The sequence below is a fragment of the Bombus bifarius genome, unplaced genomic scaffold (assembly GCF_011952205.1).
Source record: "Bombus bifarius isolate JDL3187 unplaced genomic scaffold, Bbif_JDL3187 scf7180000008199, whole genome shotgun sequence".
Lineage (NCBI taxonomy): Eukaryota > Metazoa > Arthropoda > Insecta > Hymenoptera > Apidae > Bombus > Bombus bifarius.
The window spans coordinates 498,575-516,569 of record NW_022884505.1 but is presented as its reverse complement, the minus strand read 5'-3'; the positions used below and the strand labels follow the sequence as shown (position 1 = coordinate 516,569).

At 30.0% G+C, this 17,995-nt stretch overlaps 2 protein-coding genes across 12 annotated transcripts; one reads left to right on the top strand and one right to left on the bottom strand.

Moving 5' to 3' along the window:
- Nucleotides 1–105: 105 nt before the first annotated feature.
- LOC117210202 (anoctamin-1) lies at nt 106–10,334 on the bottom strand. 5 transcript variants are annotated; one of them, XM_033452986.1, is made up of 13 exons: nt 10,037–10,334; nt 9,504–9,737; nt 9,217–9,416; nt 9,046–9,146; nt 4,158–4,283; nt 3,617–4,096; nt 2,424–2,817; nt 2,115–2,347; nt 1,825–2,022; nt 1,318–1,747; nt 1,034–1,239; nt 671–955; nt 106–596 (listed from the first exon to the last, which is right to left on the bottom strand). In XM_033452986.1, exons 1-13 carry the CDS (start codon nt 10,105–10,107, stop codon nt 285–287), a joined length of 3,270 nt encoding a protein of 1,089 aa, XP_033308877.1. In that variant the 5' UTR covers nt 10,108–10,334; the 3' UTR covers nt 106–284. The 5 variants fall into 5 exon arrangements, with proteins under 5 accessions (XP_033308877.1, XP_033308876.1, XP_033308874.1 ...); XM_033452985.1 differs by lacking the exons at nt 9,046–9,146; nt 9,217–9,416; nt 9,504–9,737; nt 10,037–10,334 and adding exons at nt 4,386–4,690; nt 5,096–5,788 and having other exon boundaries at nt 1,312–1,747; XM_033452982.1 differs by lacking the exons at nt 9,046–9,146; nt 9,217–9,416; nt 9,504–9,737; nt 10,037–10,334 and adding exons at nt 4,386–4,753; nt 5,096–5,796 and having other exon boundaries at nt 285–596; nt 1,312–1,747.
- Nucleotides 10,335–10,338: 4 nt separating this feature from the next.
- LOC117210204 (wee1-like protein kinase) lies at nt 10,339–15,876 on the top strand. 7 transcript variants are annotated; one of them, XM_033452990.1, is made up of 7 exons: nt 10,339–10,475; nt 11,113–11,156; nt 11,308–11,462; nt 11,538–11,800; nt 14,032–14,350; nt 14,437–15,319; nt 15,400–15,717. In XM_033452990.1, exons 4-7 carry the CDS (start codon nt 11,605–11,607, stop codon nt 15,715–15,717), a joined length of 1,716 nt encoding a protein of 571 aa, XP_033308881.1. In that variant the 5' UTR covers nt 10,339–10,475; nt 11,113–11,156; nt 11,308–11,462; nt 11,538–11,604. The 7 variants fall into 7 exon arrangements, with proteins under 7 accessions (XP_033308881.1, XP_033308884.1, XP_033308883.1 ...); XM_033452992.1 differs by having other exon boundaries at nt 10,353–10,475; nt 11,113–11,116; XM_033452993.1 differs by lacking the exon at nt 11,113–11,156 and having other exon boundaries at nt 10,346–10,475.
- Nucleotides 15,877–17,995: the final 2,119 nt, after the last annotated feature.

The window sequence follows — 17,995 nt, the reverse complement described above, 5'->3', positions numbered from 1 at the left end:
TGTTATAATAAAAATACTTCCTTCTTTTTAAATAATTATTCATAAAAATATATGACAGCTTCAATATCAACATATATATAAATTATTATCATATATATCTAAATATCATCTTTCTTATTTTTCTTTATTATTAATATTAGTTATACTTTTTATATATTTCTATTAAATAATTTTTTCAAACACATTCATTTGGAAATCAGATTAATGAAACCAATATATGTAGGTGTGACTAGCATCACAGTTATTGCTTTCTATTGATTTCGTTAATTTGGTCTGCAAAATGGTTATAACGCGGCAGGACCAACTCGTGAATGTGTACTAGTCGGTGATACAGGACTTCCATGAACTTCTAAATCAAATTCAGAATTAGATAAACTATTTCTTATGACTCTGTTCCATCGATTCGTGTTTTCATTTAATGTAATATGTTGATTTGTTTCTACATCATTAGCGGAACTTTCACGAGCACGAAGTGCTTCTTGTTGAATAATTATTTCATTAGTTATATATGTCTCGCGTCGAATTTTATCCCTTAACTTTGGATGGATATCGGGGATACACCATCGCACGAATATCATGACCAAAGCAACAACATTCTGGAAAAGATTGATTTTGTTAGTTGTTAAAGTTGATTTTTGAATTTAAATTTGTATTGATGATATAACAATACCTCAAATACAACAATAAAAGCAAGTCTCGCTGCAAGTACGTGCCAAAACATAATTGTATATTGATATTTGTTTGGCGATTCAGGAGGTTCCCTATAATCTGGATATCTACATATTTCAACCTGCTCGTGAGAAGGTAAAAATGGTTCAGTACCATTTTTTAAGTCACTTGTATTAAATTTGGAGAGAGAATGATCTAGAAATCCTTCCAGAGAATAATTATCAGAGACAGTTATTCGATAAACTAGTCTTGGTATAAAATTAGAAGTAAAAGCTATAATGAATGCCTAAAAAGTTCAAATTATGAGTATAAAAAAATTATATATTGTTTACATAGAATACTTTATAGATAGATACAAACTTACATTAGTTATAACTGATAACTTAGAAATAGAATCAAGAATACGGAACCATATGCCTATATCTGTAACACGTTGTCCAACTGGCCTTCTGTACATTGTCAATAACTTTTTGGCATCTAATCTCATTTCAAAAACGTTATTCAACAGTGCAAAAAATGGTGCTAACGGAAATGCAGCAACAAAGATAGTAACAAATCCATATTGTAACACTGTAATATATAAAATATTAAAATTTAAGTAGGCAATATAAATATATATATCTAGTTTTAAAAATATAATACCGCTACCCATTTCTAAATACTCAGGAAATAAACTTCTTGGACCCCAGTCCACCAATTTATAATCCTTAATCCATTGAAGATATTTCCGAGTAGTAACTTTTTTCTGCCCATCTTTTGTCTTCATCCCAACATGTACTTTTAAAGTATTTAACCATTTGTAAAATAGTGGAAACAACATTTCTAATATTGTATTCATAGCCTGCTTGCCAATCATGATAATGCTTAACTGTATGCATAATTCCATAAGGCAGCCACCAGGGCCACATTCTTCTTGTCGATATTCGAAAAAGCGATTATAATTTCCCGGATAACCAACGAATTTTCCTTTAAAAAATGCTATATAAAATATGGAAGCATAGTAATTAACAAATTCGAGTAAATATATTTTTAATGTTAAACTATCATCAAATTCAGTTTGAGTTCGAAGCAGTTCAATCTGTAAAAATAAAAAGAAAAATATAATATTTTTAAAAACGGAGGAAAAGATATATCGTTATTATGATATTAAAGTACCTCGGTTAAATATTCAGCTAACCAAACATAGACCCAATTAAATACTATAATGCAACACAAATTAATGCTAGCTGCAGTAGCTGTTGTAAATAATATTGCATAACTTGTTACCATAGGATGTCCATAAACACTTAAGGCGGTTAAAACAGACATTCTATATAAAACAACACCTAACACTGCTGCCATTGCTATTGCAATCTATAATTTAAAACATAAATAAAAAGCAAATTTTTTGAAAAGAAATCGTAATTATTAAATTCATTTCTTTTTTATATTCTATATTTACAAACCAGCAATAAAACGACGGAAAAACTGAGAATCGTAGCGGGAACTCTCATTTTCCAAAAGGGAACTTTCGGTTCTTCGGTATTTGTAATAATATTGAGCGATTTCTTTTTTATATGTGCTAAACGTGCTAAGTACTGAGGACGAGGATGTTCCTCTTGAGCATCTAAACCAGTTAAATCCCATCTGTGAGTTATTTCTGCTGAATACCTCTTCCACAATTCCAAAAACAATGTAGCTAATAAAATATAATAAAAATAATAATGAAACTTACATTGTGCATGTGTATAGCTATTAAAAATACTATTACATACCCCATAATGACATAAATATAGAAAAAAACACGGTTGATGGATTATCAAACAAATACGTAATTCTTGCGTGTAAGCACGTTTCCTTTAAATCCCAATATCCACAAAAATGATCACATAAGGGACACATTTGAATGATACCCTTACCATTACAAACATCTTCGCTTGGTTCGTTAGAATACAAAGTCGCGCAACTGTATATGAAGCATAAAAGGCCTACGATACTAGCAGGTATCAGCATATGTGTATAAAATCCGAGCCAAGCAAAATAAAGTCCAATTTTTACTCCAAAATATTCTTTGATATAATCCAATGGTTGATAGTGAAGACATTTTTTTAAACATGCCCATTCTTTGTATAAAAGATACCTCATAGAATCTGGTGCTTGTAAATCCCCCTGAAAATAAGAAAAAATTTTATTAATTAAAATATGTCCTAAATAAATTTTTATCTGAATTATATCTAAATTTGTTTGAAATATATATTGCATGAAATATGAAAATTTTTAAATGTACATTTACTTAAATTTATGTATAGTAAAAAGTATAAAATGTTGTTTACTCAATAAAATATTTTAGTCCTTGTTTTATAATCAAGATAAATTCAGCATTTTTAGTAATAGTCATATGTGGTGTATTAGCGAAATATTCACTTACGATCGCTAACGGAATTTTATAGATAAAAGGAGATACGAACATAAACGTTTATTGTCGTATATAAATTGAAGATGATAATGAACAAAAGGACAATAAAAGTTCAAGAAACCTCAGTATATTTACATACCTGAAAATTCACCCTTAATAATTTGTCTATCTATATAAATATATGTATAAAAACGTATTAAACACGATAAAATACGGAAATCCTATAAACTGCTTTCTGTTTAATATAAATCCACATAGAACAACTACATTTGAAATGAAAGGGTAAACCATAAATTATATATTGTCGTTCTTTCTTTAAAGATTTCAACGGATAATTCAATGTTTTGGAGATGTGAAAAACGGCGCGAAATAAGCGAATGGAAAACAATAAAGCTTATTGATATTACGATATAGCCGTCCCTACTTGTTAACGACACTAATAATGTAGAAAGACAATACAAGCATGTACCTATAACTTGACATAAATAGATGTTATTACAATAAATTTAAAACTGAAAAATTCGGAGAAAAAAACAAAAAGATATGGCTTACATCGTGAAGAGGATATGCGGCTATGTATGCTTTTTCCGAAATCAACCTTTCTATCCCAAATGCAAAATCATCATCCTTGGTTTCTGTAAATCTGGTTCTATCTAAAATAAACTGTACAATTCTAGCACGTGTTGCGGCAGTAAAAAAGTTTGGCGAGTCCAAACTGAATAAGTACTCTTTATCGCGGCTATAAACAGCCGTAAAATTATGTCTCATAGTTGGAAATATTGTTTGGTCTACATAATATTTTTTCATAATTCTCTTGAATAACGAATTGACTTCTTTAATTAATGCGTTACTACGATTTTCAGGAATTAACACAGTAGGTAATTCCTTCATTGGCAATCTAAGTTTTAATATTTCAGCATACCGTCTTAGTACTTCTCGAGGTGCATGAATTTTTATAAAATGAAGACCGTTCGGTTCTGCCTGTTCATATTCTAACTGTAAACCTTCCTTCTCCAAATTCTTTTCAAATACCTAAAAATTAAAAATAGATATTAAATAAAGAATATTATTTCTTCACTATACACTTACTTACACGTCTATATTCAGTACAGCGATATGTTTGAGCTTCCACATTGTACTCATCCCAAACAATTACAAAATCAATTGTACGAACTTCGTCACGAAAATATAAACTAAAAGCTGTTCCACATTTTGAAATCTGAAGAAAACAATTATTATTTCATGATTAACACAGTTTCATTTTTAAGTATAAATAATAAAGTTATAAAAATATAATAAAAATAAAAAGTTATAAATTTACCGATTTTGAACTTCTTCTACTATTCCTTAAATCTGTACAACTACCATCAATTGTTGTTCCATTATTAAGGGTTGATAAATCATCATTATATGATCGCTCAATATCTTGTAGGGAGATTGCGCTATGCATACTATTCATACTCATACTTGTAGCATTATTTAATGATGAGATATTACGAACACTTTGATACAAAGTTTGTATAGATTCTGCATTTAAATTACTTGGTATCGATCGATAAAGACTTGCTTCAGATGTATTATTTCTATCTTTTTGTATCCATGGTATAGAAATTTCTTCATCATCCTCTTCCATTTTGAATTGAATTGATCAGTATTCAAATCCTATTTATTTGAATCTAACAACGTATACTACATGCAAGCCAAATAAAAAATATTTATATATTCATAAAAAAAGTGTCACACAACATGTACATTACAAATATTTTGCTCGATTGGATATTATAATCTTATGATAAACTGAAGAATGAAATACATGTCACAAAGTAAGACATGAATAAAACAATGAATAGTATTAATGAAGCTATTAAAATGGACAAAGGATTATATTAAAATTTATCCAATTTATATCAAATTATTCCAACTTTACAAGAAAAGATGATTTATTATTAATTTTATACAATATCTAATTATAATATGTTTACAAAATTTTCTATGTAAAAAGCACTAACTAAAATATATTAGTATGCTTACAGAATTTCCATGTTCCAATTAGAAATCTTTAATTCCGGATGCTGTACAGATATGGTACAGGAAATTGTCACAATATAATCGTATCGTGCATGTATTTTTAACCTTTGATTTACTACTACACAGATTTCTTTCTTATGAATTAGTTAATTTATGTGCATTTTTACAAAAGTAACATACTTAGCATTTTAATTTTATTTTTTGAATAAATGCAAAGTAATGTATATAATCACGAAGATGTAATTTCATGATTTGTATTAATATATTGCACTACACATGTGTGCAATTGTATGTATTGTATTGTATGCAATGTGTTAAATGATCACGTAGTCCATATAAATTGATACCATTTGTCACCTCCCTTGTTTGTGTCAGTTCAATTTATATAAATTCTTAAATTTGTAGCGACCAAAGACACGTACAACCAAAAACCTTTGGTGTATCAACAATCAATATGATTTGTGACATACGGGCCAGCAAAGCTATTTTTAAGAAAACTATTTTTTATGTGTCGCTTCAATTAGTCTCATCTGTATGTATCTTTTTGTTCAAGTTTTGTTATCAGTCTCAATAGCATCCACAAAAGTCATTAATCCCAAGTTTCTACGGACGAGACAACACGAGCGTCGAATCGACGTGTTGCGTAACGTCTGTGTAGAATTATATGTATCTATGTTGAAGAGCTCGCACTAAGAACGCGCGTCACTTCAGTATACGATAATACATACATAAATACATATATTTCTACAAAGGATATCACGCAACGGACGTCGCTCGACGTCGGTGTGCGTCCAGGCTAAATGGCCCATTCGTCGAAGATCTAGTGATCACAGGCCAGAAACAACCAGAGACGTCATTAGAAACCACATCACATGCCTTAGGCCAAGGAGAAATTACCCTGGATCACTAAATGTGATAAATAACACTGATATACATCATACCTTATATATCAGTGATAAACAAATTCCGCTTTTGAAGCGCGTTAAGGATGTCGAGAATACGATGTGCAACAAAAGTAATTAAATGCCTAATTGGTTGCGCTAGTGTGGGAATCAGCGACAGTTAGAGAAAGTTCCTATTTCATTTATCCGAGAAAAAGTCTGTAATCCATTAGCGAATAAAAGACTTTCCTATCGAACTATTTTGTAGTTAATAATACCATCTCATCCCTTCAAACTAAATAAAAAGCAACGACGTTTCTATAATACATTACAATCAAATATAAATTCTCTAATACATATTTCATGATACATTCATATTAAATATTTTCTTCAATAACGAATGTTGAAATGAGACTATCATTAAAAATATTTTTACAATTATGGGATTTTGGAAAGCTACAATTAATACAAATACTTCATTGTTTTATTTAACTTCCTATTACAAATAGAAATATTTATTTTGCAATAGTAGTAGTACAAAATTATTCTTTGGTACTTTCTGTAACAAAGTAAATTATATATAAAGATCATTCATTTAACACTTTGACTGCCATGTTGCTCATATATGACCGGCCATGGTTCTTCTTGTGACGCCACGGTGGTCATTGGTGATTAGGGCATTTTGAATATAACCAACAAATAGAAGATACTTTGAAATAAAAAGTGCCCCATTGAACAATTAAACATTTTTATTAGAGCATCAATAAAAAAAAAAAGAAATGAGAATATATCTTGCATCTAACGGTGCACTGTGTTAAAACACTTTAAACATAAATGTGGCTCATCAATACAATCTGGACAATAGGTGGTCACCTTTTTGGTGCGATTCTTAGCAATTTTTGACCCTAACTGTTTAACATTTTTTTTATAGCACTCTCTGCAAAATTTTCGTGCCAGGTACGCTTGCCCTTCTTTCTTCTGCATTTCGTGTCGCAACCTTTGTCGAATAAGTATATCTGACGGCTCTGGTGAGTGGCATTGTGTAAGGTGCATTGCAAGTGCCATTCTAAAATCTGATACCTTGATTTTTGTTTTTGTTGCTTGTTTATAGAGTATCATCGCGTTTGAAATTGATGTAAACAATAACTCTAAAGCTAATTTTATATACCACTTGAGGGTTCTTCTATGTGGTGTAGAATATGCTATCATTTGATCTGATAAATCTACAGCACATCTTCCTCTGCTGTAATCTACCACTACCATTGGTTTATCACAAACATAATTTTTTTTGCGGACCTCTACCATTTCAGCCGAATGTTTCGTCGAAATCATAAAAATGTCACGCTCGTCTCTCCATTTGAGGACCGTAATCCCCTTCTTATTTTGCATTGCAATAAGTTCACCGCGTTTTAATTTTTTAAATTTGATGTCAACAGGTATTCCCTTTCTATCTTTTTTTAGGGTTCCTACTAAATGAGTATTGCAATCAATTAATTTTTCAGCTAAATTTATACTTGTATACCAATTATCGGTGTAAATTGTGTGGCCTCTGTGAAGAACATTGTTGCATATATTCATTACAACATTTGTGGGGGTTACGCATGGCGCATCTAAGTTTTTTCCCGAATATATTTCAAATTTGTATGTATATCCTTGGCCTGAACACATTTTGAAGACTTTGATGCCGTATTTATGTCGTTTCTGTTTCAAAAATTGCCTGAACTTTATGTGTCCTTGTAAAGGTACCAATGACTCGTCAATGCATATCTCTTCATCTAAATCATAGTATTTAGAAAAATTTTGATTTAGTATATCAACAATTTGTCTTAATTTGTACAGTCTATCATTTGTGTTTGCCGTTTGATTATTTGTAAAATGAAGGAATCGTAATAACAACTCAAACCGATTTCTCGACATAACTGTTCTTGGGAAAGATTGGCAGTAGGTGTTATTGGTACACCAATATGCGTCATATTTTGGTAACTTGACTAGGCTCATCCATATTAGTAGCCCGAAAAATCGTCTCATTTCATTTTTGTCGGTTGGTATCCATTTATCTACACGAACGGATCTTCTATTTTGCATATATTGTTCAGCATATCTATTGGTTTCATCAACAATTATTTGTAGAATTTCTTCCGTAAGAAAGGCAACGTAAAAACTGTATGGCTGATTACCCTCGATCTGTACAGCAGTTCTAGATTTTACAAATGGGATTACACTTGCTGCAGTTTGTGTTATATTATTTGACCATTCGTTATCCTCTATATTATGTTCATTTTCATTTTCGATATCCATTTCATCCTCGGTATCCGGTTCGATTCGGCGCCGCCTTATCGTGGGCGATACGTGGAATATTTCATCTTCTGATGCTTCATATTGAGACGAGTCTTCCAATGAAGACTTCTCGGATGCACTCGAAAAATATTCAGTGTCCGCATCCATATCTTTGAGGGGTAATCTATGAATATTATTATAAATACACCTTAGGAAATAATCGTAAATGCTGCTTTATAATCATATAATTGAAGTTAGAAGTGTGCACATACCTTACTATTATATATAGAATGAGCAAATACTGTTTACTAATATCTTCTATACGTTTCAACAATATATTCTGGACGTTTTGCTTACGACGAAATAACGAATGCGAATGGTTTGTTGAAATAAACGAAGCCTTGTTATAATATATCGCTATCAACTGTTACCAAGGCGCCACGGTGGTCACCCGTGACCACTAATAAGATAAACGGTCCATTGGGGAAGAATGTTGTCTTACATCATCAATTTATTATTATTTTGTCATTATATGCTTTAAATAATAAAAATACTCCCGTAGCGTCCTGAGTGAAACATGTGATTTCGACGTGGCAGTCAAAGTGTGAATATATATATATATATTATTTAATATTACTTCTATTCATTAAAATTAAGTTTGACATATTATTCTACTAATTATATCTTACATACATGTATCTTTTAGTAATGTATAATGCTTTATATTATCTACATATTACATAAAATTTGATTAAAATTTGATATAGTACATATCTATTATAATAGGGATCACACTTCTTGCATAACTAAAGAATTGAGTTCATCTTCTCCTGGACATAATATTGAGTCAATATTATAGAATGCTGCATGTAAAGTTATTAGAAACCAGGATACGCCTGAGAAATAAAATTTACATATAAATAATCTTACATTATATCTAAACAAAAGGATACTTGTTTTATTTACCAAGAACCCAGAAAAGAGCTGCACCAGCACCTACTAAATAAAAGATTGGTAGTGAACAGATTCCTACCAAAGAATAAACTTGAGCTAGCGTTAATTTATGATTGAATATTGTAAGCTCCTGTTTAGCATGACGTTGCGAAACCTTATAACAAGTTCCAAGAGATGCAGCAACAGCAAGCAGCAATAATGGTGATGTAATCCTAATATCAAATATTTATTTTGAATTATTTAAGGTAAAAAGATATTCTATATAAGTGAAAGAATAAATACACTGTAATAAACCTTACAAACAATATATAACTAATCCAACAAACACGAACAAATAATTGCTCTGGAAATATTCAATATTTCTCATAATTCTTTTACTCAATCTTGGTAAACTGGGTGGAGGTCTTATGTTGCTTGTATTAAGAAACATAGACCAAGGCCTGATATTAGCTTTTCTGTGTTCAATCCATTCATGAGCTTGTGGATATCCTATGTTACTAAGTGGAAGTTGTGGTATCTGTAGGAATTCGAGCCTAAATAACAAAATGTACATGAATTATTAACATAAATTACTATAAAACAATACAAAATTAAAAAACTTTCTGTTTCTTTTTAAAATGTTCGTAATAAAGAAATAATTGTACAAGAAGCTTTTAGAAATGTAATCACAAGGGAAGTGTTATTGAAAAATATGGTAACTTTAATTAACCAATAACTATCAACAAGATGTCAGTGTTCTTATCATTGTAAAATTTCCTTGCGTATTAGACAACAAATATTTAACATTCTATCTGCGATCATCATATCCGCCTATCATGTATTTAATGATTACCCAGTGCCAGATTTTTGCTTTTGTTGAGGTATTTGTATATCTCCCGCAATCTCAATTCCCACGTCTGTCATTCTCGTTTTTTTTAATGATCAAATTTTCGGGAATGGAAACGTGTGATAAAGAAACAACTACTTATTCTCTCTGTTTGGCTGTTTTACGTGGAGCCTCGTATCCCCACTGCAAAGCATTTGTAGCCTCGTTTTAGAAAAAACCCGTCGAAGGCAGTAAAACTCCCATCATATCGCACATCGAACTACTATGTTACCCCTACCACTACGACACTACTACACAAACACGAGCCAGCCGTCGCGCATACAAACGCTACAGGTTGCAGCTGCTCGATAAAAATTCTTTCATTGCCTCCGTGAAACTTCTTTCACGAAAAGAGCTCTTTGTCTGAGTAGAGGTAGAAGACGCGATACATTTTTCCCTTCCTTACGTGAGTTTTCAATGTTTTCATTTAACAAATGTAAAAGATATGTAACCATACATTCAGTGCATGTTTAGTTTTGATTGAATTTTTCTTTTAAACTTAACATTTCACTTTTACTTCTTTCTATTCTCGGAAATCGGATTATTCATCATTTCGTCTTGATTTCCTGATGCTTACGATTTAAAAATGTAATCAAAGCAAAACTGTAAAGAAGTAAAACATTTCTACAATTAATAAAACGACCATATTAAACTAATACTAATAGTAAATAACACCAAATTCTCTTACAATCAATTAAAGTTTGTACGATATTTTAGCCACACAACGGATGTTTATGCATTTCTAGGAAATTCAAAGCTATACAAATGTACGAAATATATATAATATAGAAAAATATGTATATAAAATATCTAACATAAAATTGTGGATGAAACAAATTACTATTTAGTATCCATTTCTTTATTTATATTCACAAGAAAGTATGAATTTGTATAAAAATTCGTAACGTATTCATAAATCCGAAATTCTTATTCAACTTAACTTTATTCAGTACATGTTTTCGAATTTCTAATTTATACGTCGTAATCGTACGTATACATAATTTAATTCATAAGATTGTGGCATGTGGTTTCATTTGTTACAGAAACGTAAGTTTTTTAGACGTCGAATGAGATCATCGGTGCAAAGGTAAAAGTTTGTTTTTGTTCTTTTATTCGACGAGTGATCATCGGCTATTTTAAGCATCGTTCGGTTTCGTCGAAAACTCGCGGAATAAAGTGTGACAAAAGTTTTTAGAATTTTCATCGAGAATGATTTCACCCTCTGAAACTATGTGCAGATGACGCTGCCATGTATTAGCATTGTGAGCAACGAGAACCAATAAGAGGACGCATTATATCGAATCCAGTACACCCGTTCTCAAGGAGGCTTTTGATTGGTCGGCTTTAATTTCCCAAGTAACATCGGGCCACCCGCCATAACGAACGTAGCGTGGTACGTACGACTGTTTGAATGAACATTTTTGGAAAGCGTAATTGATAAGGTTCACAAATTAGTACCTTATTTCAGTTTAATACTAATAGTGTATACGGAACTGGTTGTATACGAGGAAACTTATGGTGACAATTTGAAAGACATGGAAGTTGCGCAAAAGTTGCATTTCGACGCATGCGACATTCAAAATGAGGAACTAAATATTAGCTGTCATACAAACAGCTCCGGCTGTGATGTCGATGATATATTGGACTCTTCCGCAGAGGATCTTAGATGTTCACCTCCGCTTCAACCGAAAAAATTGTTCAGAAATACGATGGGCTGTTGTGACAGCGAAAGTAAGTAATCAATCCGTTCTAATTGCCTTGCTTGATTGCCGAATCGGAGATGCTCAGTAAGGTTACCCAACAGACTCGTGTCTTAAATATGCTTGTATGGAGACTTTTAAGCAAGTACTTTTAAAAATTGTGTTTTCGGTGTGTATTCCTCTAGTGATGAATGTGAGAGGATTACAACATTACGTTATCTCTCTATTTTTATGCTGTTAGATGTCGATTATTCTTTCATTAATTTTGAGAAATCAATAATAGAATTTTATGTAGAGAAAAGGAATTAATAATTTGAATCAAACATTTTTCAACAGTTTCGTATTAAATCTTATTTGTTTTAAGAAAGCGAATGACAAATTATTAAATCAAATTCATTTGGACTAAAAGATGCCCTTTGAAAGTGATTCATCTACAACTCAGAGTTAATTAATTAGAAATGTTATTGAAATAAAAATTGGTGTGAATAATAATGAATAATAATAATAAATAAATACAGGAACAAAAGAAACATTGAAATAACGCAACGATACTCGTTTTGGAAAGACAATTCAAAACTTTAGTTAATATTCGCGAAAATCAATATGAAAATCTAGAAAGATAATAAAAAGATAACTTCAGACATAAATAACTAGAATGAAACTTTACATTCTACTTTCCATTAGCGATCTCTCATGCCAAGATAAGTCCCAGTACAGTGTCGAATAAAATGAATCTACTTGAAGGAAGTATAGATATTGTAATATTTATTTAAATAAAGTTAATACAACTGTTAAGAACGTGTAATAAGCTTACACTTTCGTCACAAGGCAACGGCGTCACTCAGCTTATTTTTGCACATGCGCATTACTGCGCTCGCCAGCGACGCGCTCGGCTATAACAAACAACTCTATCACGACGTTTTCTTTCGTTCTTCTTACTTGCCAAATTTATGTTATCTGAAAACACAATAATAATAAAAATATGAATAATAACGTGACAGGTTAGTGCAGTTTCCAATGTTTTCGTACTTTTACGAGATGTTTTTGTTTGGTATCCTGACTGCAACACATTTAAAGGTATTTCATTTATTGTTGTATATATTTCTATTGTAAACAATTTTAAAAGTCATAATTTTGTTTTTTAAAACATCCTATTGCCAAAACTCAAGTATCTTGTATCTTATGGTGTTGGTTTTTTTTTTTTTCAAATTTTAATTGTGTACTCTAAGTAATTCTTTCTTTGGTTTTTTTGTTTTATTATTGTAATTTTTATGATTGTCTGCATCATTTAAAATATAGTTGAGGTGAAATTACATTTTTGTTTGTTTCATATGATATGTCAATAGTATATGTGTAATTATTAATATATTATGTAGTGTACTTTAATTTTTAATTTTACATATATTAAGCATGTTTTTCTAGACCTTCCTTTCATTCTTAATTATTTATTTGTGAAAAAGTTATGTATAACCTTTTAATGTTACTGCGATATTTTCATGCATGGTGTGAGAAAATTGATATTTTTGTTGGGCAATTGTTTTACATCATGCTAAGTTGTTTATAATCGAAAATATACAGAGGTCGAGAAGTAATCACTAGATACAATAGTATTGTGCACTGTTATTACCTCAAATCGTTTCATTATGCATGTACATATATACAAATATTTGTGATATATGTATCTGTATATATAATTCTATGCATTTTCTTTTTAAATGGCGATTAATAAATAATATTTATATGTGACTTTTTGCAAATTCTTTTTTTATTGTTAATAAACATTAAAATATATATATTATATATATATAATATACATATATAATATACATATATATATAATATAATATACATATTTCATTATAGGAAACAAGTAAAAAAAAATATATATATGTTTGTTTTATTTTCATGTAAAAACGTAATTGTACCTATATATGTATATTATACTGTAATTTATTGTCAACACATTCTATTGATTTTATATGAAGTCTTTGTTTGAAACACAAAGCTTATATTTGTCAAAAATTGGTATCAAAAAAGACAAATTATATAAAAAAAATATGATTAACATTAAAAAATTAAAAGAGAGAAAAATAAAAAGAAAATAAAAAAATATAAAAAAGCAATAAGAAAACTATGAAAAAAATAACTACCAATAAAGCAGTAAATATAAGATTTGACAAAAGTTCTTGAGTTTAGCGTGCATATGTATAGAGAGAGTAGAAAAATTGGAAAATTGTATGTTTCAATAAATATAATTCACAGGTACATCAAGAATTAGGATTCCTCCTCGTGAAAATATATGTTCTCAAAAAATATCAATGGCATGTAGTCCACCTTACAAACGTGTTAGAGCATTACGGCTTTTTGATTCTCCCGCTACTCCAAAAACGCTAATGGAAAAGAGTACGATGCATACTCCATTTCCGACTAAATGTACCAGACTGTTTTCATTAGATAAACCTAGACCATGTAATTACCAAAATAAATCTGACAAACCTGCTGCTAATGTGAATCCTTTTACACCAAATGGAATGCTGTTAACTGCAAGGAAACGCACTAGATCTAAGCGTAGTTTGATTGGGTAAGTATACATATAAAAATCAATATAAAAAATTCAATAATGCTGTCAATTTTAAAATAAAAATGGTTTTGTTTTTTTAACGTCAGTTCTCCAGATATTCAAATTCCAAAATTTGATCTCGGCGATTCCGAAGATTCCGATAACGAAATAGAACAAGCTACAAAACGTGTAGCATTGCAAGATTCTAATATTCCACGATATCATCAAGAGTTCCATGAGCTTGGCTTAATTGGGACAGGTGAATTTGGTTCCGTTTACAAATGCATTAACCGATTAGACGGATGCATTTATGCCATTAAGAAAAGTATTAAACCTGTGGCTGGAAGTATTAATGAAAAGAATGCCTTAAACGAAGTATATGCGCATGCTGTACTCGGTAAACATCAACACGTTGTAAGATATTATTCTGCATGGGCAGAAGATAATCACATGATAATTCAAAATGAATATTGTAATGGTGGTAGTCTAGCAGATGGGATTATCAACTTAGAAAAAGAAAAAAAGCATTTTACTGAAGCAGAAATGCGACAATTATTGTTACATGTTGCTGAGGGTTTAAGATACATTCATAGCATGCAATTAGTACATATGGATATTAAACCTGGAAATATCTTTATTTCCAAAGAGAAGAGGTTACTCGCAGTTAATTATGATTCAGCTGACGATGGTTTCGACGAAGAGGAAACTGTAGAAGAAGAAATTACTTACAAAATAGGAGATTTGGGTCACGTTACATCCGTTAATAATCCTCAAGTTGAAGAAGGGGATTGTAGATATCTTCCAACGGAGATTTTGCGGGAAGATTTCAGTCACTTACCAAAAGCTGATATTTTCGCTTTGGGATTAACTGTTTATGAAGCAGGGGGTGGAGGTCCATTACCTAAAAACGGACCAGAATGGCATGATATTAGAAATGGAAATTTAAAGGAATTACCACATTACAGTCGTGATCTTAACGAATTACTTAAAGTAATATCATTATCAAATTCTTTCTTTTTTTTAATTTGAATTAGAATATGAAACTCAATGAAATTTTTTTCTGTTTATAGTTGATGATTCATCCAAATCCTGAAATGAGACCATCAGCAATATGTCTTATACAACATAGAGTATTGTGTCCATTTGGAAATAAAACAAAAGCACAACTTCGGCGGGAATTGAATGCAGAAAAATTAAAAAATGAAATTCTATCAAAACAGCTGCAAGAAGCTGCTAAATGTCTAAAAACTATTGCCCCAAACGTAGCAGCAATTAATAATAATACAATGAATGCAGGAGGCTATGAATTAAGACCTACACCAACTAGAACTTCGTCTCGAGTAGTGGGTAAAAAAGTCAACAGAAGCAATAGCACTACAAACTTTTAAATGTTCTGTGTTATGTTTGTGCCGGACTAAAGGAGAGGGGTATAGGTGCTTAAGGAAAAAAAAAATAAATTTTCTAAGTGCCTTGACATTGTGATATGAATTAACTCTAGTTTATAAGAAAAACTATGATCGATATTTGATAGTAAGAGAATATGATAAGTATACAGAGTGAAATTGTACAATAGCCACGGGTATACTCTTGCAGCGATGAAGGCATTATACAGATAAGATAAAGTGTGAATTTTATGCATGATAATTATAAACAGGTAACTTCTTAATTATCGGTATTTTACATTTCATCATTAATTAAATTTTTAGATGGATAATACAGTAATCTAATATCGTTTACTCATGTATATTGTTTGGTTTTTTTTCTCTTATATAAGATAAAAATTAGATTCATAAGGTTTGAAAATTCTAATAATTATTGGTATTGTTTATCATTAGTCTATTTATCATAAAAATATAGGAAATGTAACAAAATCTATTTCTTTATAAAGAATGAAAATAATTTTATTAAATACTTCCTTGTATGCCTTTAATGTTCCTGTTAATAAGTTTTTAATTACCTACTTTGTACAATTACAATATACATATATTTTATAACATTACTGCTTTTTTACTCTATTCAAGCAGTATTATAAAAAAGAGTAGTATTGACGGAAATTGAATGAAAATATTTTTAACATCAGTTATTAATTAAGGTTTTGACATATCATTGTGTTATACTTCCATTTTTCCCGTTTTTGTTTGAGAATTAATGTAATAAATAACTGGAAGTACTAACAGTAGACTATGAGAAATTGTCCATTATAAATATATTTTTATATATAGATATTTACATATAATAATAGTTCGGCGTTGTGTATTGTTTAGTGTGTAATTATTAATTAATCTCTGTATTATCCATCGTTTATTATTATCAGATTCTTATAGGGGTGTTCAAATAATTACTTTTTTTTGTAATTTTCATACTCAGATGAAAGACTGTTACCTTAAATATATTGTATTGAATAATTTTTATATTTTTGCACGACATAGACTCAATATTTTTTAGGAGTATATATATACATGTTTTTTAAATTAATAATGAATAAATCGATATTATATATTGCTTGTATAGAAAACTAACCAAATAGAAACTAATGACTGATATAGTACTTCATCTAAGCATAATTCCTAGCCCTAATACTTACAATTTTACTCTGTGTATTCTTTATATAAGGGAATAAACTCTTAAAATTACAAACAATTAAAGAGTGAATCTTTGAACGTAAAAATGTTTTTAGTTTAAATTATTTTTATGATACCTTTTTATAGTCATATTATCTTTGGCATGCTCTGAAATTCGTATTATACAAATTTCCCTTGTGTTTTTAATATATATACATATATTGGATAAATATTGATGTAAAATAATTTGCATTTTTAGTGTAAGTGGTACTACCGATTAGATATTTCTTATTCTACTTACTAATACAAAAATTCACAAAAAAATGTATTTGTTTCATTATCGAATGTGTATTCAATTTAAAAGTACTACAAATTTTTCTATGTTGGACAGACTGACCAATGCATTTTTTTACTTCACTTTTTGTTTTGTAATATACTGTGTTTCTTGATCAAGAATGACAAAAACTAATGGTTTATTACGGTATAGTGAATTCAAAGTCTTGTACCAGACAAATGCATTCAATGAATTATTTTGTTCCTCAAACTAGCATCGAATAGATGTCTTATGTACAATTATTTGGCTTCTAGCTAATAAACAAATCAAAGCTTTTGTACCTTGACTTAATATTCTCGTGTCACTGAGCATGCTAATATGTGATCTTTTTTATATCTGCATTACTGAAGCATTTCAATATTTATATGAAAAAAGAAAGAGGATATATATATATATAGCATGTGTTGTAATGGTTTACATTACTGTTTACGAAACAATTTGGATTGCAGTTTTTAATATCATGAGGTTCTTTTTTTTGTAGTTTGTGTTACAAACTACTTGTGTCTTTTATTCGCAGTATAAATTCGGTTCTTAAAAATAAGGTTTATTAAAAAGTTTTCTGTTATATTGTCAAAATGTTGAAAAGTAATGCAATCAAATATTAATTCCCATGAGTGTGTAACCTCGTTTACAAACCAATGTTATGAATGTAGTCATACACCGCGCTATGTATAAAAGTTATGAAGTTTTGTAAGAAAAAATGTGAATAATCGATAAAGGAGCTGTGTAAGCTTCAAACTGTGTGCTAAGAAGGGTGGACCCCAACTCATG

Bases quoted from the DNA above. Each gene is read 5' to 3' on its own strand.
- LOC117210202 (XM_033452986.1), bottom strand. From the start codon at position 10,107: ATGACAGACGTGGGAATTGAGATTGCGGGAGATATACAAATACCTCAA. The intron at 1,748-1,824 runs GTACTTTAATAT...TTATTTTTACAG, and splicing joins TAGCTGAATATTTAACCGAG to ATTGAACTGCTTCGAACTCA. The intron at 956-1,033 runs GTAAGTTTGTAT...TGAACTTTTTAG, and splicing joins AGTTATCAGTTATAACTAAT to GCATTCATTATAGCTTTTAC.
- LOC117210204 (XM_033452994.1), top strand. From the start codon at position 11,605: ATGGAAGTTGCGCAAAAGTTGCATTTCGACGCATGCGACATTCAAAAT. The intron at 14,351-14,436 runs GTAAGTATACAT...TTTTAACGTCAG, and splicing joins TCTAAGCGTAGTTTGATTGG to TTCTCCAGATATTCAAATTC. The intron at 15,320-15,399 runs GTAATATCATTA...TTCTGTTTATAG, and splicing joins ATCTTAACGAATTACTTAAA to TTGATGATTCATCCAAATCC.